General features: G+C 43.1%; 4 protein-coding genes across 15 annotated transcripts in view; 2 read left to right on the plus strand and 2 right to left on the minus strand.

Moving 5' to 3' along the window:
• GTF3C1 (general transcription factor IIIC subunit 1) overlaps positions 1 to 19,057 on the plus strand; it is a 47,302-nt gene extending 28,245 nt beyond the window's left edge. For 3 of the 5 annotated variants that reach the window (XM_048063929.2, XM_066977486.1, XM_066977487.1), the window contains 14 exons: positions 1,264 to 1,421; positions 1,561 to 1,703; positions 3,314 to 3,395; positions 4,718 to 4,830; positions 5,743 to 5,805; positions 6,945 to 7,038; positions 7,877 to 8,049; positions 8,684 to 8,968; positions 10,727 to 11,019; positions 12,487 to 12,749; positions 13,262 to 13,922; positions 16,065 to 16,104; positions 17,079 to 17,271; positions 18,720 to 19,057. In XM_048063929.2, coding sequence (XP_047919886.2) covers positions 1,264 to 1,421; positions 1,561 to 1,703; positions 3,314 to 3,395; positions 4,718 to 4,830; positions 5,743 to 5,805; positions 6,945 to 7,038; positions 7,877 to 8,049; positions 8,684 to 8,968; positions 10,727 to 11,019; positions 12,487 to 12,749; positions 13,262 to 13,922; positions 16,065 to 16,104; positions 17,079 to 17,271; positions 18,720 to 18,941 — 2,783 coding nt within the window. In that variant the 3' untranslated portion in view covers positions 18,942 to 19,057. The remainder of the gene's footprint in view (positions 1 to 1,263; positions 1,422 to 1,560; positions 1,704 to 3,313; positions 3,396 to 4,717; positions 4,831 to 5,742; positions 5,806 to 6,944; positions 7,039 to 7,876; positions 8,050 to 8,683; positions 8,969 to 10,726; positions 11,020 to 12,486; positions 12,750 to 13,261; positions 13,923 to 16,064; positions 16,105 to 17,078; positions 17,272 to 18,719) is intronic. The other 2 variants (XM_048063932.2, XM_048063940.2) reach the window with 1 other exon arrangement.
• Positions 19,058 to 19,802: 745 nt separating this feature from the next.
• POLR3K (RNA polymerase III subunit K) lies at positions 19,803 to 20,442 on the minus strand. Its single transcript, XM_048064247.2, has 3 exons — positions 20,310 to 20,442; positions 20,122 to 20,209; positions 19,803 to 20,042 (listed from the first exon to the last, which is right to left on the minus strand). The coding sequence occupies exons 1-3, from the start codon at positions 20,418 to 20,420 to the stop codon at positions 19,915 to 19,917; spliced, it is 327 nt and encodes a 108-aa protein (XP_047920204.1). The 5' UTR covers positions 20,421 to 20,442; the 3' UTR covers positions 19,803 to 19,914.
• Positions 20,436 to 23,997, plus strand: SNRNP25 (small nuclear ribonucleoprotein U11/U12 subunit 25). Of its 2 annotated transcripts, XR_007163429.2 has the most exons (7): positions 20,436 to 20,568; positions 20,676 to 20,766; positions 20,851 to 20,956; positions 21,040 to 21,114; positions 22,392 to 22,454; positions 22,865 to 22,982; positions 23,788 to 23,997. XR_007163429.2 is itself a non-coding variant. In XM_048064239.2 (6 exons), exons 1-5 carry the CDS (start codon positions 20,461 to 20,463, stop codon positions 22,444 to 22,446), a joined length of 435 nt encoding a protein of 144 aa, XP_047920196.1. In that variant the 5' UTR covers positions 20,436 to 20,460; the 3' UTR covers positions 22,447 to 22,454; positions 23,788 to 23,997. The 2 variants fall into 2 exon arrangements, 1 of the variants encoding a protein (XP_047920196.1); XM_048064239.2 differs by lacking the exon at positions 22,865 to 22,982.
• Positions 23,998 to 24,459: 462 nt separating this feature from the next.
• RHBDF1 (rhomboid 5 homolog 1) overlaps positions 24,460 to 25,885 on the minus strand; it is a 37,950-nt gene continuing 36,524 nt past the window's right edge. For all 7 annotated transcript variants that reach the window (XM_066977497.1, XM_066977500.1, XM_066977495.1 and 4 more), the window contains one exon: positions 24,460 to 25,222. In XM_066977497.1, the coding sequence (XP_066833598.1) occupies positions 24,803 to 25,222 (420 nt within the window). In that variant the 3' untranslated portion in view covers positions 24,460 to 24,802. The remainder of the gene's footprint in view (positions 25,223 to 25,885) is intronic.

The raw sequence follows: 25,885 nt of genomic DNA on the forward strand, positions 1-25,885 counted from the left end.
TCAGACCATGAAGAATCTGTAGGTAGTCAGTTTTCTATCTAAAGTGCTTGTTTGCTCATTCCTGAGCAAGGTATTAATGCATTTTACTTCCTCAACTGCTGTCACCTAGTTCCTTCTCTGTTTTTGTGCTTTCATTCTCACAAGCTCAACTTTGGAAGTTGTTCCTGGCCCCATAATCCTCCTCATCCCCTGAGGGTTTCACATCCAGACAGATAAACTTTCTGTAATCCACTGCATGTTTGTGCATATCTAGACTGCTCCTTTTTGTGTCTGAGGTAGTATGAGTATGTGACAAGTTCCCCTGATTTTTTTTTCCTTCTGCTTTTGAATGACAGAAACAGAGCTGACAAAGCAGCACAAAAGGAAAGAAACAAAGCATTAAGATTGTAGTTAACAAAATTTCTTCCTATCAGACTTCATCTCTTACTTTAATCTTCACAAGGCTAAGATAATAAATCAAACAGCAACAGTAGAGAAGCATCTGTTGTCTTCTGAATTGGCTGAGTAGCTATTGGTGGGAACTAAAACCTAGTTGCTTGCTTTTCACACTAGCCACAGTGAGCACCTTTTCCTTCTTGAAAATTCTTGCTGCATTGTGCTTTTACTCACAACAAACATTGGTTTGAACTTCTTAAATATAAAATACAGTTGCAATGTTTCAGGCTTGCTCCTTGGATATCTTTCAAAGGCAAGCTGCTCTGTTTCCTATTCTCATGCAGCACTTAGTCCCAAGAAAAATGCAGTGTAAATTAAAACAATGACATTTGAGGAAAAAAGATAACCGTTCTTCTGTTGAAAGCGCCTGCTTGGTGTTACAGCATTTTTCAAGTTGTACATTATAACCATTTACCATGCATACACCTGGTTGAATGCATAGTCTCTAGTGTTTTCAGTTTTTCTACAGATTAAATAATCATTAAAATACATTTGACACATCTGATGCTTCACTGTTGGTTACACTGCACTTCTCTTGCTGTGTGTCATAGTGAATAGCCTGGCTGTACTACATCTTACAGAAACATAATACTGGAAAGAACTTGAGTTACGTCCAGTCAAATTCTCTTTGTGGATTTTTTAACCCAGTTTTTCATTGATTTAAGCCATGTTTTCCAAAGCAAGGACAGTGTATTTAGCCCACTAAGTCTCTAATTTGGGCTTTTGCTCCTTAAAGTTGCACATTAGCATTTATAATGTTTGTGATAAGAGTTTGAATTCATCATAATATGTAGTGCTGAGATAACTGTCTTTTTCTGGATTTGTTAGAAGAAACTTCTGTAGAGAAAAGCAAAAGGCTCCGCTACCATGACGAAGCTGACCAGAGTGCCCTGCAGAGAATGACACGTCTGCGTGTCACCTGGACAGTGCAAGAAGACAGCTTGCTCATGCTGTGCCGAATTGCTAGTCACGTGCTAAATGCAAAGGTATTTAATAGGACCTCTATTTAAAGGGTCTGTGTGTTGAACACACATTTCATTGGTCCTAGGAGTTCTTCCTGGTTCTAAACATCATTTGTGTACATAAAAGCTGAAGTTTAACTCTGAACATTTTTGTTCTTCGTAGGTAAAAGGACCCTTTGTTCCATGGCAAGTAGTTCGGGATATCATGCATGCCAGTTTTGAGGAGTCCCTTGATAAAACTTCTCATTCTGTTGGACGAAGAGCTCGTTACATTGTCAGAAATCCCCAGACCTACCTTAATTACAAGTAAGAAGGTTTCTGTCTGTGTTCTAGGCGTAAGCTGAATTCTGAAACTAAGGGATATGCTCCTCCCATGTTTATCTTGTTTCATAGGAATATAAATTTCCAATTTTCTGCACCCTAGTGCTATCAAATCTGCCTCTTCAGTGGGAAAGGCATATCAATGGCGTAAAGAATAGCACAAGAAATATGTTGGTATGTAAATCAGTAGTGCACCTGCATCTTAAAAGTGCTGTACACTTCTGATGTTAGCTGGTATTCTGTCCACTTATTCTTCTTTTCCCCATAACTTCAAAAGAAGATATGGTACATTTGAAAAGTTAGAGGTGAGTGCAAAGTATAATTAGGGATGGAAACAGATACTATAAAAGGATTTGCGCGCCTGGAAAAGAGCAAAAGAGAACTGAGGGAAGATGTCAAATGATTTTTATGGTTCTCTAACATGTTTATGCTATTAAGAAGGAACAATTACTTAGCCAATATAAGAACTGAAGACATTGCATAAAGATCATAGCCAGTAGTTTAAAATAATGGTGGTTTTTGATACAACACACAATTGAGCTTAGAATTCCTTGACACAGGATGCTTTAGATAATAAAGTTTACATGGATTCAGAAAGTAACTAGATAAATTAGTGAAAGAAAAATCCACTGAAGAGTATTAAAGATATTATAAACGTAAAGACATTGTTGTGGATCAGGAATTTCCCTTTCAAGCAAATTCTCGGAAGCTGGGAGATTACACAAAAAAGGTATCACTCTGTGCGCAGCCTCTTCTTCCTTCTTTCTGTATCCTGTTGGTATCTGTTATAAGAGGATTCTGATTGAAATGAATTTTTTTTTTGATCCATTATTACACCTTTGTGAAGACAAAAGTTCTGTAACGGGAAAGATCAAACTGACGTTCCATACCTCTTGTTTGATCCTTAGAAATATTTGTAATTGCTTGTTTTCAAACTAGGAAAAAAGGGTTAACATACTTAAAGTAACTAGCTCTACTGTTTGCACATCTTCAGCTAGACAGGGGAGACAAACATGCTTAGAAGAACAATTTGAATCTGATTTGGGTTATTAATGTCTGAATTTGATTGTCAGTTCTTAAGTAAAGATACAGGGATTTAGAAGTAACAGTGACAAGTAACTCTCTTATACTTAGGTACCTTCTTTCAGATGAACCAAGCTGCCTCACTTAAATTTTTCAGCCCTTTGTCCCTCTCAGAACACCTCTGCTTCCTATTCTGCTCCACTTTCTTGCATTCCTTACAAAAATATTCAAAAAAAAAAAAATAGACTTGCATGGGTGCTATTCTTGCACTGTGTATGGGCCATGGCACAGAAGTTTTTCCTAAAGGAAATTTAGGTTTATTATTCAGTTCTCATTTCTATCACAGCCCATATGAAGTAACGAAGTGAAGATGAGTTGGTTTGATTGCACTGATAATCTAGGTATGTGATAAGTTAGGCAGAATTCTTCCTTTATTCCTATTTTGCAAATGATACATATAGGTTATACATATAGGTACGTATACGTATAGATACGTATAGGTATTTCTGTGAGCAGCATTAGATTGAGAGAATTTCAACCAGTTACAATGTCTTCAATTGTATCTGTTGCAGAGTTTGCCTTGCTGAGGTTTACCAAGATAAAGCCCTCATTGATGATTTCATGAATAGAGAAAATAACTATGAAGACCCACAGGTAGGAGGGAAATAATCTGAAAGGTCATAGAGTGCTTGCATTGCTTGGATTACTGAGTGCTTGCACTGTGATTTCATTTCTTGAGTACTTGCACTATGACTTAATTTCTTATCTGTCTTGTGCTCTTTGCCACTTTAAAAATAGCATTGTTGTAAAAATGTAGCATCATTGCTATTTGGGAATGAGACGGACACTCGCAGCCTTCCAAAGGCATGTAAACAGCACAACAAAATTGTTTTTTCAATGTGGTTGTTTGTAAATATCCATCGTGTGTATTCATGTACACTGACTTTTTTTTTTTTTAAAATCCTCTTAGCCCCTTGTTATCTGAGCAAGAAAACGTCTTTGCTTGGTAACTTTGTATTTTTAATCCAGTTGCATCTTGAAATATTGCACTGCTTGTATGGCTGAATGTAAGATTGTAGGCAAATTTTATTGGAGAAGCAGTGTTCAAGGGAGCATCTTTGGTCCTGCTGGGCAGTTTCTAGGAATGAATTGTACACAGACTGCAATATACATACTGCAGAGGACAGACTGTATGTTTTTTGCTTCCTTCTTTCTTCTGCCACACTTTCTTACTTCATAAGGAATTGAAAAATACTGTATGCATCCTTATCCTTGCTCACCTACTCTGTCCAGGAAGCTAAGGAGAAGCGACTTTTCCTCTTCTGGGAAGAGGACCTGAATGGAAAGCAAAGAAGCTTTGAAGCTGCTAGCTCTCACAGAAAGAAACTGCTGACTCTCGTGCTGTTTTTATGCATTTCTTCTATAGATTGTTTTACAGTATAGGGGAGAAAATTTTTATGTTATCTTATTTGTTGGGTTCTTTTTTGCCTTCCATCGTCTGTCCCCAAAGTCTCTTTGGAAGCAAATAAAAACTTGTTTCCAGAGAGATTCAGGACCATTTCTCTTGTCTAGCAGGTGTCCTTCAAAAAGTGATTGTGCAGACTGATTAGAGGTAGAACGTGATAGAGACTGTGAAGGGTATAAAGAGAAAAAAAGACTTAAGCAGAAGCCTAAACAAAGCTCTAGCAAGAGATCTTATGCTGTTAATTGTGTGTAATTTTTATTAACTATCTTCATGGTGGGTTGCTTTAGCTGTGAGCCTGATTACACACAGAACCTGCAACTGTTGAGAAAATCAGCAATCTTTACAGAGCTTTTAATGCATTCTCTCATCTGTTGGACTATTTCTCTGACTGGATAATTCAATACTAAGCTCTCTCTACCAGAATTTTCCATCAACACTTTAAAAGTAAACGGTCTTTTCCAACTCTTCAGAAATGTTACCAACCAAAATTTCTTTCTCTTGGTTTTTAAAGGTTTGTGCAACAGAGTTTAAGCAGTTTGTGGAAAGACTGAAAGTGAAATTCAGTTCAACACTGGGGAATCCCAACCTTGAGATTCCTGATACTTTGCAGGAACTCTTTTCCAGGTATTTTAATAATGGTGATTTTGACTCTGTACTTGGGCAGATAGTGGGAGAGGGGGGCCATTCAGAGCATACCTGTTCTCTGCTATGCATGGTTCATACCCTCTGCTACTTGTATTCTTGGTATCAAAAGAATTTTCAATACATACAACAAGCAATGTTTCTTTCAAATCCATAACTCCTAAATACAAATATATAACTAATTTTCAGTTATTTGTGCAAGCATGCTTATTTTAAATCATTTCCATTTTGCTAAATAATAAAACCAGAAATTCCAGTGTCAAATTTTCATAAACGGTTAAATCCTCAGCTTTGTTATTAGCGATGTAGGTATTCAGGTGTGATATTTTGGATGAAATATAAGACTTTCCTTTACCATTTTCCAGATTAACTGGCTTCATTTTGTATCATAATTTGTTGCTGGTTACTTAGCTAAATCATTTCAATGCTGCTGTCTAAAACTGGTGATACTGAAGAGCACTTAGCATAGTATAGCATTCCCCAGGCTCTTTGTTGATAAATATTACTTGGAGATGAGTTTGAAAATATGGGTCTCAACAATTTTATGATAAAAAATTTAGCACCTTTGTTACTTTTTTTTTTTTTTTTTAACTTTGGGAAAAGCTGTATGTTACAGAAATGCCGTGGATGGCAACTGAAAGTCTGAGAACTCAGTAAAATACCAAATCTGTACAATTCTGTACTAGCTCCCATGCATGTGTTTTATCTGGTGGTTATACTGAGGGCTGCTGGAGCAGAGAGCACCCCTGCACTGTTTTAGTACTTAGGTTATTAGCAGTTGCTGTGGTCAACCTCTGCATTTCACAGTTGATATGAAATCAAGATCTCGGTATGGCACAGATTCAGTATAAGGCATGATAATTTTGTCACAGCGTTTTTCCTTCACTTAACTAGATTTCGAGTTTTGGCAATTGGAGAAGATACAAACCAAAACACAAAAGAGGATAGTCTCAGTAGGTGAGTAACACCAACACCATTTTTTTCCATTGGGACTCCAAGGTCATGTCAGCCCTCACATGTGTGAAAGTCGTGTATATAGTCTTCTAATTCAGTATGGGTTTGTTTTGTTTTCTTTTGTTTTGGTTTGGTTTTTTTCAATACAAAGCTTAGTATAAGAATACACTTAAAAGCCTGCAGTTATCTCTGACATGGATCGTGGATTTGATGAATACAATGACAGCAGCAATGACCTTCTCAAAATTTCTCCATTGGGAAAACTGAATTTTCAGCATTTTTGTGATTATTTTTATCTCCAGGTTTTTAAATCTCCTTTGCCACTCAAAAGAAATTTTTACCACTTACTGCCCTCACCAGAATTTAGGAAGTAGTAAGATCATTCCTGAAATGCTTTGCAATGTTCTACAAATCTGACCTCTTGACTTGTGAAGAAATACAAAAGAGATGTCTGGAAATTGCAGAACACAAAGCAAATGCTTGACTTGAAGACTGTGTTGGGAAGCCTCGGTTGCTCTAAGAAAATCTATTTTATTATGGCTCATGTGCAGATAAAAGATAGGGCAGGACTGTCAGATGAGCCCAGGTCTCGTGTTGGCAGAAAATGCAGAGATATTTTTTGGAAAGTGGCTTTTGGCAGAAGGCTTTTGTACTTGGGAAGCACCTTTCTGTGTTAGCCTATAAGCATCCAGAGGAGTCTTAAGGGATGGGTAGAGGTAGAAGCAGAAGTTTTATTTACTGGCAAGGAGTTCTCTGGAATCTAAAATAAGACAGGCTTTCCTGTATGAATATTCTCAACTAAGACAATAATCTGTCATTCTGGTGGTCTCTTACCATTATAATGACATTTATGTTTTCCATATGGGTGCTGTACCTTAAGAGGAGGAGATGTTATCAAAAAGAACTTTGTTTTATGTCATGTTATCTGGACTGATCCAGAAATTCAGGGTGGAGGGTCAAGGAAATGTAACAGGCTCCTTTACATTAATGATCCTCAGCTGAAGTGATCTCATACCTTTAGAAATCTATATTCAAAGCAGCAAGTGATTGAGTTGGCCTATTTTTGTGCTAATTCAGTAGTTTGGTACCTCCTGCTCAAAAATCATCATCATGAATAAACACTTCTTTTTTTTTTTTTTCAGTGTCTACGATATTCATTTTTTAGTGCTACAGAATCTTATTCAGAGCACTTTGGCACTCTCAGATAACCAGATGAAATCTTGCCAGTCGTTCCAGGTACAAAATCTAGACCAATCCTTACTGGTCATACAGTCCTAAAGAGCTTTTCCTTACCTTGTCATAATGTCTTTTCAAATGGGAGACAAGACACCCTGAAACTTAGATTTGTATCCATTCTTTGGGGATTACTCTGTTCTGCTTTTGAGAAATTATGTTTGCCAGGCAGCTTTTCTATATGTTGCTTTTCTGCTGAGGTTGAGATTGCAAGATGTAAGGTTGGAGCAATCCCTGAAAATCATAGGAAATGAACTCTATATCAATTCCAGTGGGTCAAACTGTATCATGATTTAGTGCCTGCTTGAGCAGTTGAAATTATGCTCTGGAGGAGATACCACAAAGGCAGTCCTAGTATCCAGCTGCCACTGGTGTTGGTCAACCTCTCCTTCAGTGTTGGAGATTACAAAAATGTATCATCTATCAGTGAAACACTTCAAAAAAATAAAGTTAGAAGTTCCAAAGGAGTTAAATATCAACAGGCAAGAATGGGGCCTAAAAAGTAAAGTTCGTGGAAGCATGTCTGCCTGGTAAAATGATGGGAATAATCTATCCAGGCACAGTGCAAATGAATGTGCTTTACATGTTAAATTCTAGTAGGAGACTGATCCCGTTTTCAATTTCAAGTGTTCTCCGGTATTTAGTTAATTTAATTGGCATTTACTGTGGAAAGCCTGGAAGCCAATAAAAGAAACAAATAGTGTAGTTAAGTGAATTTATATATGTCATTTACATTCTGGCTTGTAGCTCAACGTTCATTTAGTTAATATAAACCTCCAGTAGATGAGCCTAACAGTGGGTTCAGAGCTAAAACTGTCTTTTATGTTGGTGTTTTTTGCAGACATTTCGTTTGTACCGGGAGTACCGGGATGACATTCTTGTGAAGGCTTTCCTAGAGTGTCAGAAGAGAAGCCTGGTCAATCGCCGTCGAGTAAACCATACACTGGGTCCAAAGAAAAGCCGGGCTTTGCCTTTTGTACCCATGTCATATCAGCTCTCTCAGAGTTATTACAGGTGGGTGTCACTGTATATGCATGAGCAAATAAAAAGAATCCAGTCTGGTATGCTTGGCATGGAGGAGAGAATACACATGAAGTACCTAGAGTAAAAAAGAAACCCGGCCATCACAGCTGAAGCTCAAGAGATGAAGATACCATCTATGTATGTTAGCCCTTCATTCAGTTAGCAATTGGGACCATACAGGGAATAGAGCCAAGTTTGCTGAAGAGCCTTTACAGAAAGACATACGCAGAGGAGAGGAGAGGTAGCACCAAAGTTCTAGATGTGGTGAAAAGATTTTTCGTCTCTAATTATTTTGTGCTGTACTGTACCCTGGATGTCGGGGGGCGGGGAAGAGCAGTTAGCTATAAATGCATTCAATGCTCAAGCAGGAGATGAGATCGTTGCTTTATATTTGCTGTATAGTACCTGACCTTTACATGGTGTACAAATACCTGCTGTTCTGGACCTAGTAAAGGGACTGTGAAAGCAGATGTAGAGGATACTTGGTCATCAGCTCTAGCATGGAACTTTAACTGTTTGGCTGCTCTATGTACTATTGGTTTGAAATCTATACACTGTAAGAACAGACTACAAAAGATTTATGGTTTGCCGATTGGTTTTCTTGTTTGTTTGTTTGTTTGTCCAGAGTTTTTACATGGCGGTTTCCTAGTACAATCTGTACAGAGTCCTTTCAGTTCTTCGAGAAGCTCAAGGACACAGAAAAATCAGACCAGCCAGATAACTTCTCGTTTAAAGATCAAGAAAGCAAAGCATCAGAAGGCATGATTACATTTCCTATGGATGGACCAGGTGGTCACTGTGTGGCAATGCTTTCCCTATTCTCCCTGGGACTTGTATCTGTGAATGTGAGGATCCCAGAGCAGATAGTTGTGGTGGACAGCACTATGGTAGAAAATGAAGTGATAAAAAGGTAAATACTGATATTTTTATTAGTAAATAAGGTTTGGGAGTAACTTGAATGAAGTTGGCTATCTCAACACTGTACCTTCCCATTTCAAGGACTTAACAAAGATTTATTAGGATTTCTTTGTCAGTGACACCTGGCTCCACAATATTTGTTCTGTGTATTTTCTGTTCTTTAATTTTTATTTTTTAAACCTGCAGCAATTGAATAGCATTGAAATTGAAACTCTCTCTTGGCAGTCTTGCAATAGTCATGTGTTCTGTTAGAGTACAACTAAAATTTCTTGCTGCATGCAACCTGTTGCTTCCTGTTACGTTGCCAGTGTACACGGGAAATAGTTTGTTCCCTTTCTCTTTAGAGCAGCTTTTTGAATATTTGTTATCATAGTCCTCCTCCCAAAATCTGCTGCTCTTTAAAATGAGCAGCCTTAGTTCCTTTGGTAGTGTTTTTGGTGTATTATCCAGATCTGTGTCTTCCGTATTATTTTCCTCTAAACTGAACTGTGATGTCAAGAAACAAATGCCATGGTCTTGCTGGCAGGTCTGTGACAATTTTATCGAATTATATAGGTGATACACCTGCTTATATACCCCAACATGATTAATGGCTATATTCTTGCCAAAAAGAAAAAAAAAAAAAAAGCGTGGTAATTGATGTCCAGCTTGTGGTTCGCTATAACAAGATTGTTTTCCTTCACATCATTAGTTGTTTCCCCGCAGTGCGGATACAGGTGTATAGTACTGTAATATAAATAGTAAGTGCATTTGTCCATATGAAATTGCATCCTGTTCTTTTCCAGACTATTTTTCCAATGGAAACATTCTGAAAACGAATCCAGTCCTCTCACATACTTGTAGCCACTCCAGTTTGGTGATCCCCTGCGAATTTAGTAAGCTATGTTATCACCCAGGTCATTAGCAGAAATGCATACAACACTGAACTCTGGAGAAGTCCTAGTTGTGAGTAGAGGCACCTGAGTTCAGTTTTCCAACCAGTTTTGATATGCTCACGCTAGTTTTTTTCAAAATGATGTTTTCTTTTTTGGTTTTAATATGTTTTAAGAGAAGGTACTTCAGGTCTAAGCCATCTCAGAAAAGAGTAGAAGGAACATAGGTTAAGTTGTCTCTGGCATAATCTGCTTAAAAGAGAGACAACTTCAGGGTTAGATCAGTTGTCCAGAGCCTTGTCTGCTTCACCTTTATCCAGAATGGCTCTTTCTTGTCCTGGAAAGTAAGTGTTGACTTGACTAAATTTGTTCCTGGGAAATCTATCATGGCTGCTGTTACAACTATTCTTTCTTTACTTAGAGGTTGTCTACAGTTTTCTTGTTTGTTTTTGTTTTTTCTTTTTTTTTTAAGTAACTGAGGTGTTTGGTCTGTAATGCTTTTCTCCTTTTAAAAATAAACCCTACCCTATGAGGCAGACATGCCTCATGTCTGTCCTGTCTGAGACACTTACGGTTTCAGCCTTTGTGCTCTGAGAGGTGTTCTCTCATGATGAAGCTTCTGTTCAGCCAAAGAGGTTCAGCACTGTAAGCTGAGATGTTCGGGGTTCGTTTCAGATGTTCACAAAAAGAGAGTATATACTTCACTGTGGACCTTCACCGGATTTTGTTTTCTACGGTTGTTTGTTCTCAGCACTTCAAATAAGCCTGTTATGGACATACCCACAGCTGTTCATGACTAACTACTGGAATGCAGAATAGCATGCGTTCTTGCTGTACTCATTGTAATGAGTCAATTTCTTTTTTTTTTTTTGGCGGAGGGAGGCAACAAACAAACAAAATGTCTCTGTTTGCTGTAGCTTGGGAAAAGAAGGACTTGAGGAGGAGGAAGAGGAGGAGGATGACTTAGATGACAGCTCTGGAGGCAAACGGAGAATAGAAGTAAAAGCTCGTCAAGCATCTCATACCAATTACTTACTGATGAGAGGCTACTATGCCCCTGGAATCGTCAGTATGCGCAATCTGAGTCCCAGTGACAATATCGTGGTCAATTCCTGCCAGGTGAAGGTTAAGCTGCGGTGTACACCAGTTCCAGGAAGACTCAGCTCTCCAGGTTTGTTCACAGATGTGGGCTGGAGCAGGATAGATAAATCCTCAGCTCATGTGTTTTCTGAGTTGAACAAAGCCTCCTAATAGGAATGTTCTTTTTACATTAGACATGCAGTTTGCCTTGTAATGCTTTCTTTCCTGACTGAATACAAACAAGTGGTCGACTTATAAAGGCACCTTTTGGTGGTTGGTGACAAGTCCTTGGCTGCACTTCATATTGCATGAAATTGTTCATCCAAATAGGAAGTTTGTCCTCTGCTCCATTTTTTCTTTAAATTTTTCAGTCCCCACAATAACTTAAAGTACTATGCTATCTTACACCCAGGATTTCTTTTCTGTAAAGAGGAAAAAAAAATCTTTCAGAGCTCCTTGAATGGAAATTCACTTTTACTTGTCTCTTGCAAGTGACTGAAATAGTGGTGTTCAATCTCTGGCCTTTTAGCTACAGTAATTAAACTTGTTGATAATATTTACAGCTTGAATATTTGCAATTTATCGGCACTCTTCCTTCCTGAGGATCTTCCTTTCTGCTGTAATGCAAATGTATCCAGGAAAGCCTTTAGCTGTTTAGCTCTTAGTGGGAAGGGCTAGTGCTGTCCCTGCCCATTCCTATTGTTATTGTGATAGAGGTAAAATAGAATTATTTCTTGTATCTCTGCTACCACACATGCCCTGCAGGTCTGCTCAGCTAACAGCTCATTACAGTTCTTGTTTTTCCTTGGCTGTCAAAGAAGTGCAGCTGTGTCATGTAAGTGTCTGTCAGTGCATGATGTAAAGGAAACCTGCAGATAAAAGGGCAGGGAGCAGATAAGAGGGCTGCCAAAACTGCCACCTAATCATCCGGAACTGAAAAAAGGTTTTATGCTGCTTAGCTTCTGAATACTTAGTACAGTGGGGGGTGAGTTTTGGTGCAGTGACAGACCTGTCCCCAAACACAGAGGTGCTTGTTATACTGGTTGTACTAAAACATTGTGAACTTGCAGTTTATGCCACGTTTGGCCAATAGCTTTCTGCCACAGATCAGCTGCCACAGATTTTTCAGTGTGATAGAGACCTGGACAGGCTGGAGAGCTGGGCTAACTAATTAATGAGGTTAACTTAATTAACTAGTTAACTTAGTTAACTAATTAATTAAGGTAAGGTGGCCCAGTGTTAGAGAATACCAGAAAGTCTACACTGTCTTCCAGTGATACTTCCCTTTGCTAAGAGAGTAGGCCCTTTCAAACCAGCTTGCTGTACTGCTACAGGCCTTTTCAGACACAAATATGTAAGGCAGAAAGGAAAAAGGAAGCTGCGGTAACGAACATGGAAAGCTGAGCTCTGTTTTTAACTGGAATTGTCTAGAACACCTCTAATCTGTCTGTCTCAGAATATTTATCTTTCCGTAGTGCGCTGTGTAATAACAATACATCACAGCTTATACACTTGTTTTTTATTTGCTTTGCAATTTCTTCTGTGCTTGATAACACAGCTGTGGGAGTCTCCTGCCTTCCTGAAACTTTTACTAGGCTGATAAAAGTCCAAGAAGAAAAGTACGATGTTGATCAGTTTCTTCGTGAGTGTACAGAATGCTATGGCTATAATCCCAGGGACACAGCTGCTGTTCTGGAGATCCGTAATGCAATAGAAGCCACTTCCCACTTCGGGATTTGCAAAGCTGACCTGGGCAAACGCTTCTGCAGCTATGAAGAGGTGGAACCTGCTCGCACCAGGAACTTGCAGCAGTACATTCAGGTGGTTTAACAGCCAGCTGTTTTCCATACATTAATGTCTGCATGCCTAGAATTCCCCTTGAACAGAACAGTCTTCCAGATGGTATGAAGCAATATAAATTGAACAAAGCTATTCATATTAGACAGGAGATAACATACCAATAGCATGATAGCAATCTTGCCTCACAGTTAGTAAGGCCAAAATCTAAAGCAGCAGTTATTCAAAGACAGAAATTAACTTTTTCAGAAACTTAGAGGTGTCAGCATTCACCTCTGGAAGCAAAGTACTCTTTCCCAGTTACAGTTTAACTTAATTTAAGCTGAATGAAAATGTCTTGGGTTGCAATTTCAAAGAAGTTTAAGGTACACAACATCTTTTCAACTTAAGCGCAACAGGACAGGAAATTGAATATCCTACTAAGCTCTCCCTCTTAGCTGCTACTTAAATATGACAATTCCATGATACTTAGTTATAATGCCTTTTTTTCCATTGTAAGCTCCTGAGATCTTTTTTCTTTCTTTTTTTTTCCATAGGACCTCATTGAAATGCAGCAGGTTTTAGAAGTAGGAGGCTATACTGTACGACTGGTTGCAATTATATTTGCCAAGCCATGGCTATTACATTCAGTATGTCTGATGAATAAACCAGATGATTCTGGTCAGCAAGGTGCAGACACCACTCTCTCAGATGTACAACAGGATTGCCTGCTGTCAGGACCAAAGAAGGGAGAGGAATGTTCACAAGAGGAGGAACAGCTGGAAACAGACTCAAAAAATCTCTGTGATGAAGAACCCCCAAGAAAGAGATGCAAGACTGAAAATTATGTCCTTCAAGATGGTAACCAACTCTGCCAGGATTCACAGAGTGGTTTGAAAAGTGCGAATGCAAGTAACTTTGATGCAGATGTTACTGATCCTATTACCATGAAGAACCCTTCGATCATGGATGGAGAATCAGGCTCCCTGGGGGGACAATCAGAACATACAGCTGAACACCCATTGTGTACTCCAGACACTGTGAATGTGGATGCATACAAGGGTCAAGATAAACCTTGTTCTGAGGACAAAGAGCCAGAAGTAGAAAATGATGATTTCAGCACTGACCACAACAAGCTTACGCCTAGCCTTGAGCACTCAGTCAAAGAGCAGTGTGATGATGTTTCCCACTTACAGGAGAACCCAGAGGTCTTAAAAGGTATGTAGGAGTGTTCTACATCCAAGAAATAGAGGCTAGCTCGTTGTCATCTGATCCCAAACAGGTAGCTCCATTTTATAAGCAAACACTTGATCCTTTATGAAGCCATACCCACCAAGGGAAGTTTTTGTTTCTCACGAAGTGGCACTGCACTAGTTGATCTGGAATGTATTAGAGGCTTCAGATACATGAAAGATTATTTTCAGTGCCTGTGCCTGGAATGTTCATGCCTAGTCCAGAAATGTGCTTTCCTTAGAAACCCATTTTCTTAGAATCATAGAATATCCCGAGTTGGAAGGGACCCGTAAGGATCATCGAGTCCAACTCCTGGCACCACACAGGTCTACCCAAAAATTCAGACCATGTGACTAAGTGCACAATCCAAACGCTTCTTAAACTCCAACCGGCTTTGTGCAGTGACCACTTCCCTGGGGAGCCTGTTCCAGTGTGCGACCACCCTCTCAGTAAAGAGCCTCTTCCTGATATCCCGCCTGAACCTCTCCTGTCACAGCTTGAGACAATTCCCTCAGGTCCTATCGCTGGTCATAAAAGAGAATAGATCGGCACCTGCCCCTCCGTTCCCCCTCGTGAGGAAGCTGTAGACAGCGATGAGGTCCCCCCTCAGCCTCCTCTTTTCCAGGCTGAACAGGCCCAGTGACCTCAGCCGCTCCTCATACATCTTCCCCTCTGGGCCCTTCACCATCTCTGTAGCCCTCCTCTGGACACTCTCCAACAGTTTTACATCCTTTTTGCACTGTGGTGCCCAGAACTGCACACAGTACTCAAGGTGAGGCCGCACCAGCACAGAGTAGAATGGGACAGTCAATGTCTTAATGTTCTCCAAAGACATATTTGGATCTGAAGTTTCTCATCTCTGGCTTCACTCCAAAGGCTAGACATTTTTAAATCTAGAAAACACAGCACTATGGTGTACCTTTAACTAGAATACCTGTGACTGAAAGCTGCGAAGTCATTAAACCATTCACCAGAACGCAGGACATGCCAGTGAAAAGATTAATAGCCTCTTTTGTGACCCAGTCTGACTCCATTTTCCTGTCCTTTTTATTTCCAGTTTTTTTTTTTAATAGCTAGTAGTCCTTGCCAGGATTTACATTGAGTAGGTTGATGGGGGGGAGCGGGGGGGTGTCTTTTGTTTTTGTTTCTATCAGCTCTCATTTCAGATTGAATCACAAGCTAACTGTCTTTGTGGCATTTTGCCAAAATCTGCCCTTACCCTGCATTTACAGTTGCAGCCTGCCATATGAATCAGTGCAGATTGATCCATAGGGTCTGGGAGTTGACTATTGTTTAATAGGGACTTTCCTGCAAGAAATAGACTCTGGGCTGTCTAAGTAGCATAAGACTTTAATAGTTTCATGTTAAGAACTGCTAAAATAATATTTTGGATTTAACTTCTTCTACTGTTTGTAACATAGGAGGGGTAAAATTGTAGCTGTTATCAAGTGCAGAGCTCTTACCGGCCTTACTGATGAAGTACAGCTGAAGGCTTTACATGTGCTTATGCCAAAGCTGTTAGCCTCTGGGTGTGGTAGAAGTATGTACATTAAGTAATTATGTAATTAAAACCCATGCCATAATGGATCATGGAAGTTGCAGTGACAACCTTAATTTTGAAAGTAAACCATGCTGAAATCCTGAGTTTACATTCTCAAGTCCTAAGTCTACAGTTACTCAGACGGCTGATCAACTTCAGTATGACCAGCAGCAGCATAAAATTAAACAAACCCAAACCCATGTGAGCACTTGCAAGCTGAGACCCAGCATAGGGTGAAACTTTGTTCTTTCAGTACATAGAATTGTCTGTTGTTCAGCCGTGTAATAAGAGTTCTAGTGATAAAACTTCTTGCTATGATTTTGGAATAAAACCACGAAAAGTGTGGCTGGAGCAGACAGATGTGGTTGTGAGAACATGTGTGGAAGAAGGGCTGTGCTGCAGGCAGGTAAAGGCAGAGTGGAATCGTGGTACTCCCCATGCAACAGAGAACAACACCACTTAGTTTGATTCTGTTATTTTCTAGCATAAGCCATTGCCTTTTACAGCTTAGCTGCCCTTTACTTTCCTTCTACCAGATAAAGTTTGGGCTAATTAATTTAAAAACTACATGTTTGTTTTCTTTTCAGACAGTTCTATGACAGATTTATCCCAGGCAGCTAAGGACAGGTGAGTAACAGATGTCTGCAGAATAGCTGAACAGTTATCATTACTAAAATAACTTCTGAAAGCAAATGCTTTGGAGACCTTAGCTTTATGTTGTGATGAATTGAGAGCACTGAAGATGAGCCCCATGTTTTCCTCCATTGTTCTTGTTAATGTTGCTGATGTGTTCATATGTGTGCTCTCCAGTATCAGAGGAAAAACAGGAATTTTAATTCACAAGTCCAGTGTCGGTGAGTCTCACCTTCTCTATGCCTTTCCTGGCCACGTGGAAACTCCGCAATATGGAAAGTGTGAATTACAATGCAGGGTCCAGCCTTTGCATCCAAAATGCTAAAAATGAGCGATTCGGTTTCCTGTCTGAGTATCATTGCTGTATGTTGCAGATCAAAGCAAGTCTTTGGCAACTTTTGGAGGATAATAGAAATAATGCAAACAAACAAGTGAAACAAAACTTTGCTGATCATCAGTGATGTGCTGGGTCCTGAGCTTGGGTCACAACAACCCCTTGCAGTGGGTACAGGTTGGGGGAAGAGTGGCTGGAAAGCTGCCCAGCAGAAAAGGAGTTGGGGCTGCTGGTCGACCTCCAGCTGAATGAGTCAGCAGTGTGCCCAGGAGGCCAAGAAGGCCAACAGCATCCTGGCTTATATCAGAAATAGTGTAGACTGTTCCCTAACAGGACTAGGGAAGTGACTGTCCCCTTGTAAGCAGCGCTGGTGAGACCGTGTTCACTTTGGGGCCGGTCACTGTTACATAGAAATTATGATGATGGGAAATCTAGCTAATTATTTTTGGGAAAACCTAGTAAGAACTAAGGACAGGGTTGGTTACAATTGCACACAATCACTAGACAAAGATAAACCTGCAAGCATTCTGCCTTGGCTGCCAGTATAGGGGGATGGAAGAGGCATCATGATGCAGCCAGCAGTTTGCATTCAAAGTAGCAGCTGGCAGAGCTGAACTTGAACTGTCTTTTGCAGGGCCTGTGAGAATGTCTGCTTCATTGGGAGACCGTGGAGGATTGTGGATGGGAATCTAAATAAACCTGTATGTAAGGGAATGATGGAAGCTGTGCTCTATCACATCATGACGAAACCAGGCATAACGGAAGACCTGCTGCTGCAGCATTATATGGGGGTACTGCAGCCTGTTGCCGTCTTGGAGATACTGCAGGTATGTGAACCATCAGCTGTGTGAACCTCAGTTCGGTGAGGCTTCTACAGTAAGAGTCAGCACCTACTTCACTTGAAGTCCCAGCAAAATGGGTGACAACTGTGAATGAACCATGAAAAACATTCTTCTCCCATTAGTGCAAGCTAACCAAAGCCAGAGGAATTTACTGCTCACAGTGAGAATAGAAAGAAGCCTGCTTTACCTGTCCTTGGATTTACTGTGTTACTGATGTAACAATTTTAGCTTTCTGAAGAAATGTGTTTAAAAACTACTGTAAATAAGACCTGTTTTATAAGCCTGTTTGATGGCATACATCCTTAATTGTAAAACAATACATGGCGAGAAAATTTGTTTCCTTTTTTTTCCACATCTAGACATGGGATCACCACCACTGCTGCTTTGCAATTGAAACCTTGATTTTTTTCTAAGATGGTTCAAAATCTTAAGTATAGCAGTAATATTGTAGTTGCTTCCATAAGCATGACTTCCCCTGTTTAACAATAGAAATGAATATTCAAGTGTACATATGTCACACATGTGGCATGTCCAAAGACATTTTGGTAACAATGCAAGTTGTGTACACTACCGATCGTGCACTGACTAACCATCCTGCCTTGTAGGTGTTCCATCCAGCACGGCATGCCCCTATGTCCTGTGCCATGGCAAAATTTCTGTTGGCAATTAGTTGGGATCAGGAGACAGGCAGAGCAGCCGCGAACAGGTTTAAGTGTGCAGTGCACATTGGTCAGGCATTGCACGTGTGGGAGAGTAACACAAATTCCTAGGCAACTTGAATTAAAATCAAAGAGTTACGTGTGTTTTTTACAGACTGGAGAACTTTGAATCTAGCTTCATTACTAATAAATCTGGTGAGAACTGGTTTTGAAACCATATACAGAGCTATATATATTCTATACACACATATATATATATTATATCTGTAGTATTATACCAAGCGCTAGTAGATCTGAATGCTTCCCTGCATAAGATCCCTGAATATGCAGCAGGTATTGTCAGCACATACAGCACACAGACTGCCTTGTTGGGTGTTGCTGTGGGAGCAAATGCCTACCCATTAACAAGAGCTGACTCAGAATCCTGGTACATTTATACCAGCTCCAATGTGTAACTCTGAGACCTGTCATTGAAAGTGTGTTCTTAGTATCCAGACATCAACTGCTGTGCTGAAAGGCTTTTATCCTCAAGAGACACAGTAGCTGATGAGCAAAATGACAAATGAGGGTATATCCAGCTACGTGAACTTTCTTTGGTGTGCAGTAAACTTTGCCATCCCCGTGTCCTCCTGTGGGCTGGAAGTGAAACTACTCGGTACAAATTGCCTAATGTTTCTGGGGACACTAAATGTAGAATAGCATTTGAGGGGGTGGGTGGGTCGTTTAGTTTGTTTTTGCAACTGTTCAAGCTAAAATGTGTGAATTTTTCTGCAGGGTCTTGAAGCTCTTGGTTGCATCAGACGATTCCACATGAAAAAGCCATCCCTGGTGTCTCTCTTCTCTAAGCCAGTTATGGAAGAACAAATAAACAATCCCAAACTGAGTGAAACCCCAACAACATACTTTGAGCCTACCATAGACTGTACTCTCAGGCTGGGAAGAGTGTTCCCCTATGAAGTTAACTGGAATAAATGGGTGCAGATTATCCATGTATAATAGATAAAAGATAGTAAAATGTACAGAAGATCTAAACTTGAGTTGTGTTAAACTGGTTTAGCCCTTAGGAACAAGTGTTAATGCAGATTAAACACTATATCATTTGTGCTCCATCATGTTTTGTTTTAAGAAAGCAGTGGGTTTTTTTAATTATTTTTACTTTTGAATACATTTAAGCTGAGAATAAATCTTAATGTTAAGATGAAGGTAATACTTGATCCTACTTTTTTTTAGTGTCTTTATTATTTTTCAGTTACTATACTGCTTCTTCAGCAGGCATTCTTTTTAGATCTTTTTGTAGTGAGATATTGTAGCAGTCTCTTCAAGATAGCATTTCATGTCCTTTAACGGCCACATGAATGGTCTGTTTTAGTTGGGTGTGAGCCATTAGCCAGGGTGTTTATGAAGAGCTGGTTTTTTTAATTGCACATCAAAGGTGCTCATGTTGCGTTTGCTGGAGCTGGGGATGCAGTACTGAGTACGCTCTGAAAGAAATTCCTGTAAAAGGCAAGCCAGGCCTCTATCTGTCCAAAGGACTCCATGCATCCTTCCTAGCTTTTGCAAGATTTTAAACAGAACTTCTGCTCTGGTTTGCCTGTGTGGGGCAAAAGGCCCCTGTTCTTTTTTTCTCCCCTGAAGGCTCCAGCGGTAACATTTTACCTTTGCTTTGCGTGTGGGTCAGTTCCACAGCAGTTGAATCTGGGCTAACCTTTGCCGAGTATTCTTAGAGAGCTTCAGCTAACTAAAGTTACCTCCTAAACACTGATTTTTTTCACCTGTCACTGGCTCGGCCTCTCCTCTTCCAGTTCTCCACGGCAGTCTCAGCCTCAGCGGCTTTCCAAGCACCACACGACGCGGGTATTTCCACTCACCGCCAGCTTTATTGCGAGGGCGGCCGCCGCCAGCCTGGCCGCGGGGCAGGACCAGGCCGGGGCCCCCTCAGCTTGGGCCGGCCCCGAGGCGTGCGGGGGACTCAGTCCCTCCAGCGGTGGCCGCACTGGGGGCTGCAGCACTTGTAGAAGGTGGTCATGGGCTCGTCGGCCGAGCGCGTCTGGATCTGCATGAAGTAGGCGCGGGGGTGCTCGCACTTGGGGCACGGCTCTGCGGGGCGGGGGGCGAGGCGCCGTGAGGGGAGGCAAGGCCCGGCCCGGCCCGGCCCCGCTCGCCCCACGGCCCCTACCTGCGGTGGAGTCCACGTTCTCCCAGGCCGCGGCGCCGCCCAGGACATCGTCCACCTCCTTCAGCTGCGGGTATTTCCTGCTCGTCACCTGCGGGCCGCCGGCGGTCAGCGGGGTCCGGGCCGACCGCGGCCGCCCCCCATTCTCCACCCCCCCCCCCCGGTCCCGGTTCCCCCTGGTCCCCCGGCACCTTCCGCGTCACATTGCGCACGTAGGGGCAGGTGGTGCAGGCGAAGCGGTGGCACCGCGGCCCCTCCTCGGCCACCAGCACGTTGCCGCAGGCCGGGCAGAACAGCAACATCGCCGGTTCCGCGCCTCGCGCCGCCCCTTCCGGCCCGGCGATGGCGGAGCCCGAGGAGGAGCTGGCGCACGCCGAGGTGCTGGAGCTCTTCCAGGCGGCGCTGGCGCGGCTGGTGCAGGACCCGCTGCTCTGCGACCTCCCGCCGCAGGTGGGGCCGGGGCTGGGGGCACGGGGCAGCGGAGCGAGGGAGCGGGGGCGGCGCGGCTGAGGCTGAGCCCCCCCCCCCCCCCCCCGCCGCCCGCTCGCTCCCCGCAGGTGACGCCGGAGGAGATCGGCTCTCAGGTGGCGCTGGAGTACGGGCAGGCCATGACGGTGCGCGTCTGCAAGGCGGACGGCGAGACCATGCGTGCGTCTGGGGCTGAGGGGCGGCGGGCGTGTGGGACGGGGACGGCGGCCGAGGGGGCGCTGACGGGGGCTCTCCCCTCCGCAGCCGTGGTGGTGGTGCAGAACGCGACCGTGCTGGAGCTGAAGAAGGCGCTGCGGAGGCACGTCCAGCTGCGGCAGGCCCGGCAGGGCGGCGCCCAGCACCTCAGCTGGTGAGCGGCGCCCCGCCGCGGGGCTGCCCGGCCCTGCCCCGGTCGCCCCCCGGGGCTCCCGCTTAACCCCTTTTTCTCCCCAGGAAGTACATATGGAGGACGTACCACCTAACCTACGCCGGAGAGAAACTGGCAGATGACAGAAAGAAGCTGAGAGAGTGAGTGAGCGAGTCGCTTCCGGCGTCCGTGGGGGCTGGATGAGCCTCGTTAGAGTCAGGCTGTACTCAAAGCATGAGCACGGGGAGGGATTGGCTTGCACCTCTGTGCCAGGGCTCAGCCAGGTTCTCCAAAATGGATTGCAGGGTGGGAGCAGAGCTTCACGCAGGTGGGACACGTCCCTAGCAGAGGACAGCTGCATGACGGGAAAGCCGTGGGTAATTCTTCAGCCACAGTTTTTCCGTGATGAGGGTGTTTGTGCAATTTGGATGACAGCAAGGCAGTCAAACATTGTCCCTGGCCCAGCCACACTAAACTTTGCACAACGGCTAAACACTAAGTTCACACCTGAGCTATTCTGCAGAGATGAGGTTAGTGAGAAAAAGCATAAATGAGAGATGAAGGGAGAAGAGCACGTAGAAGGCAAGGCATGGTGTTGTGCACGTGAAGCACATCAGTTCATCTCCAGTGGAACTGGGAGCATGTGGGAGCAGCTACTCAGCAGGAGATGAGCACAGGCCCCATGACATGGTGGAGGGGATCGAAGGTGTTCTAAGGGAGGAAATCAGATGGAGCTTTTGAAGTCGCAGAATGGGGTGAGGGACCTCTGGAGGTCATCTAGTCCAACCCTCTGCTTAAGCATGGTAACCTAGAGCAGGTGGCTCAGTGCTGCATCCGGTTGGGTTCTGAGTATCTCCAAGAGCAGAGACTCCACAACCTCTGCGGGCAACCTGTGCCAGTGCTCAGACCCCCTCACAGAGCTTGACAGAGCTGCTAAGGTAGAAGGGCATGGAGAAGGGTTGAAAGAATGTAAAGCCTGCTCAGCCACACATCAGAGACAATCCTTGTAACAACACTGACAAACCACTGCTATGCTTCCATGCCTGTTCTCAAGGCAAGGAGGCAGGAGGTACTTCTGTGTACTCTAGCTGCTGCATAGAGCAAGTGCTGGTTATATCAGCCCTCATGCACACCGGCAAGAAAAGCTTGTCTGAAGTATTACAAACTCAGCAGGAATGAGAGTCCCTAGAAAGACAGCCCTGCCTAATCAAATCTGTCCTTGAAAGACTGAGCCATGGGTGACAGACATTGTGTTGAGGTGTTGCAGTTAAAAAGGCAGATGATCAGATCCTGTTCAGCCTATGCAGGTGAGAATTTTAAACTGTCCTGCAGTAGAGCACATTAGGAGTCCATCTTCCCCTGGGAAAAGGAGGCTATAGGATTTCAAAGTTTGTGGTTTCCGGAGAACTGGCATGTAACAGCACAACTCTCTGTTCAGGTATGGCATCAGAAACCGGGATGAGGTCAGCTTCATTAAGAAACTTCGAAAGTAACCTGTCAGGTAAGTCCTGAATATCCATTACAAGCTACCAGTTCTTCAGCTTTGTCTTCCCAGGGCCTTAGCATTCAGACTTACAGCAGCTTGTGGTGCTGCTCTCCACTGTACAGCAGAGCATTCCTGAACGTCCATGGCTACATTAGGCTCACGCGCTGGCTCTGGTCCATTTCCACATTCTCATTGTGTTGCTTGTGCTTCTCTTAGGGCAGGGAATGATGATTCAGCTACTTCAGTTAACAAACCACATCAGCAGCAGCAGCAGCAATACCTAAGTGTTAGCAATGGTGCATCTCTAACCCCTACATTACATTTTAGACTGCTCCCCCAGTGTCTTGAGAATCCTTAAATACGGTATTCCTTTGTTTGCTCTTATGACTGCTTCTGGGACCTTGCTTTATTTTATTTTTTTTTAGACTTGATGAATCTCTGGAAATCACTGTCAGAAATGTGGCAGGTTGTTAACTAATGCCTAGGAAGATGAGGTCTCTGTGTTACACGTGACTGTCACCATCCAGTTCATTTGATCCTCCTGTGAGTCTCGTTATATCCAAGTGACTCTTCTTCCACCTGCTCCTAATGCTCCTATACCCTTCAGAGCACCTGCAGTTAAAAGAAGCGTCCCATGGGTGCACATATACAAACTCAAGTAAACATTGCTGCTGTTCCACGTTGGGTGTACTTTGAGCCATTTTCCTCAATTACTGGACGTTATGAGGAGTTACCAAGAGGCACCTCTGCTTATGTACCATGTAGCTTTTGTTTCTCAATTTCTCAATTTTCTCAGTTTATGGAAACCTTGAGCTCAGTTGAGTTGTTCTCAGAAGGCACTAGGCAACTTTTGGCTGTAGTATTTTTGTGCAGCTGATGGATTTAAGACTACTGGTAGCATGTATATTTACCTGTATGTAGCCCAAGTATACAGCGTAGTTCTGGTATCGTGCTGCAGTGATACACACAGACACAAGGGGTGGCCAAGACTCCCAAACTTAGCATGTTTGAAATTGTTTGTCTCCCCTCATCACCTAAAAACACAGTCACCAAAAAGCAGTGGTAACTGCAATTTTTCCAAACACTTCTTTGTTTTGTGGCTCCAGCTAGCTGGGTTAGAAACTGTCACTTTGTGACCACAGTAGCTTTTTCCCTCTTTCAGTACTACCGCATCTGTGGCATCCAGTGTAATGAAGTGTGTGCCATGACAGAAAAGCTCTGTCTACCCCATAGTGCCCATGCCCAGCAGTTACCTATAGCAGCGGTTCATCCTTCTGGTACTGTGGATGTAAGAGAGCCCGTCATGTAGTTATTACTGCCACTTTCAAATATGTTCTTTCTTTAATAGAGAAATCCAGCAGAGAATCCAGCTCTACCGTGACCAGGCACTGGATCCAGCACTCTCCTAGAGGAAAAGACTGTACCATTTCCCAGAGAAGCAAACTCCAGTTGAATAGAAATTCCTACATGTTTTCGCAGTCACTGTTCAAAATGTTTCCCTCTGAGCTGTATGCTGAATGCACTATCTGTGATTAAAGAGACTCTCTAGTTTTCTGAAGCGTTTAAAGCCCTTATTTCTCTCCTTAGTGCTTTCTACAACTATCTGAAAGGTAGTGGGGAGCTGGGGGTTGGCGTCTTCTCACAGGTAACTAGCGATAGGGCTAGGGGGAATGGCCCCAAGTTGCACCAGGGGCAGTTCAGGTTGGAAATGAGGAGACATTTCTTCTCAGAAAGAGCAGTCAGGCACTGGAACGGGTTGCCCCGGGAGGGTGGTGGAGTCACCGTCCCTGAGGGTGTCTAAGGAAAGGTTGGACCTGGTGCTTAGGGACATGGTTTAGTGGGTGACACTATTATTAGGGGATGGTTGGACCAGATGATCGTGGAGGTCTTTTCCAACCTTAATGGTTCTGTGATTTCCAGCAGCAAATCTGTCTGGGTGTTTTGGGGGCCAGAAAAGCATGCATCCTACTGGTGTGTGAAACAACATGGGTGAAATAAAGCAACAAACATAGCCACAGACTATGCAAAACAATTAACAGTAGCTAAAACGCTACCTTTCCATTTAATCACCACCTCAGCAGTAGTAAATAACTCTGGTTAAAAATGTAGTATTGAAACTAGTGTAATAAAAATAATGGCAGCAGAAAAGGTTCAATACAATTGAACAAGGCACAAACGTTCTGTTCAGAGTCTTCTGAGATAAGGCAAAACATGCCTGCCGAGTGCTAAAGAGACAGTTTAAATTAACCACGGGCAGGGTTAGAAGTGTCATTGGATTAGAAGCTTTGTCCATATGGAACTAGCACAGCAAATGCAAAGACAGTCCATCTCCAGTGCCTGCTCGAGAAGCCCGTCTTTGCCTTTCAGTGGAGCTGTGCATCCAGGTCGTATTTCTCGCAGAATTTGTCTGTGAATGGTATACAAGTAAGGAACTCACACCACTCACACTTGATGGGGTAGAAATAGAATAGAATCACAAGTCCTGAGAAGAGTGCAATGAAGATGAGCTGGAAAACTATAATTTGGCATCGCTTCCTATATAAATCAAACTTCCCAAAGCTAATGTAGGGCAGGAAGGCAAAGGAGAGGAAGAAACCACTGATGAATCCTGAAATGTGAGCAAAATTATCGATCCAAGGCAGGAGGCCAAAGGCAAAAAGAAAGAGCACCACAGCCAGCAGCTTGAAGAAGGCCCTCCATGGGCGTGCCAGGATTTGCCAGCTCTGGAAGAGCTCCACAAAGAGACAGGCCAGAATCCCAAACTGGGATCCTGCAGGGCCAACCTGCAGAAGAAGAGCATTACAAGTAACATCAGGCACATGCCATTTGCCTGGCTTCTGCAGCCAGCTCCAGCCATTACAGTTACTTATCATTCAACCAACTCCTTGTTCAGTGTTACTTGGGAAAGAGATGCCGCAGCGTGAGACTTCATCCTGACAATGGGGTTCAAGGCCTGGTTTGACACGAGGACCAAGGTAGGTGTGAGGCCATCAATGGCCAGAACAGATCTTCAATTTAAGGAGGGTGAATCTGGTTTGAGTCACCAGAGTGGAGAGGTCTTTAAAGGCCATCTCCTTGGTCCCCTCACCCACCATGCACTCTTCCTTATTGAAGGACCTGGAAGACGGTCCTCCAGGTCCAACCCATGCAGCCTTCTGAAGTGAAGCCGATGGTCACATCGGGCTTCTCCAGCTGTGGAATGTGGTCAGGGACAGTCCTGGACCATCTGAGAGAAAGGCAAGCTGTGGTCTTAGCCCACACCCTCTCCTACCTGCCACTTGCATGTGGAGGGTCTCTGGCACCAGCTACAAATCTTAATTCCCAGCCTACCACGGGCCTCATCATCTGGTCGACACCCCCAATTCACTGCAAGAGGCAGCCATCTTCCCATGGCCAGAATGGGTCAGTCACTTGGAAAGCCCAAGGTACTCTGAGGGATGTTACTG

This window comes from Anser cygnoides, chromosome 15, assembly GCF_040182565.1.
Source record: "Anser cygnoides isolate HZ-2024a breed goose chromosome 15, Taihu_goose_T2T_genome, whole genome shotgun sequence".
In the NCBI taxonomy this organism is placed as follows: domain Eukaryota; kingdom Metazoa; phylum Chordata; class Aves; order Anseriformes; family Anatidae; genus Anser; species Anser cygnoides.

Bases quoted from the DNA above. Each gene is read 5' to 3' on its own strand.
- SNRNP25 (XM_048064239.2), top strand. From the start codon at position 20,461: ATGGCGGAGCCCGAGGAGGAGCTGGCGCACGCCGAGGTGCTGGAGCTC. The intron at 20,767-20,850 runs GTGCGTCTGGGG...TCCCCTCCGCAG, and splicing joins GGCGGACGGCGAGACCATGC to CCGTGGTGGTGGTGCAGAAC. The intron at 20,957-21,039 runs GTGAGCGGCGCC...TTTTCTCCCCAG, and splicing joins GGCGCCCAGCACCTCAGCTG to GAAGTACATATGGAGGACGT.
- POLR3K (XM_048064247.2), bottom strand. From the start codon at position 20,420: ATGTTGCTGTTCTGCCCGGCCTGCGGCAACGTGCTGGTGGCCGAGGAG. The intron at 20,210-20,309 runs GTGCCGGGGGAC...GGCGGCCCGCAG, and splicing joins TGCGCAATGTGACGCGGAAG to GTGACGAGCAGGAAATACCC. The intron at 20,043-20,121 runs GTAGGGGCCGTG...CCCGCCCCGCAG, and splicing joins GAACGTGGACTCCACCGCAG to AGCCGTGCCCCAAGTGCGAG.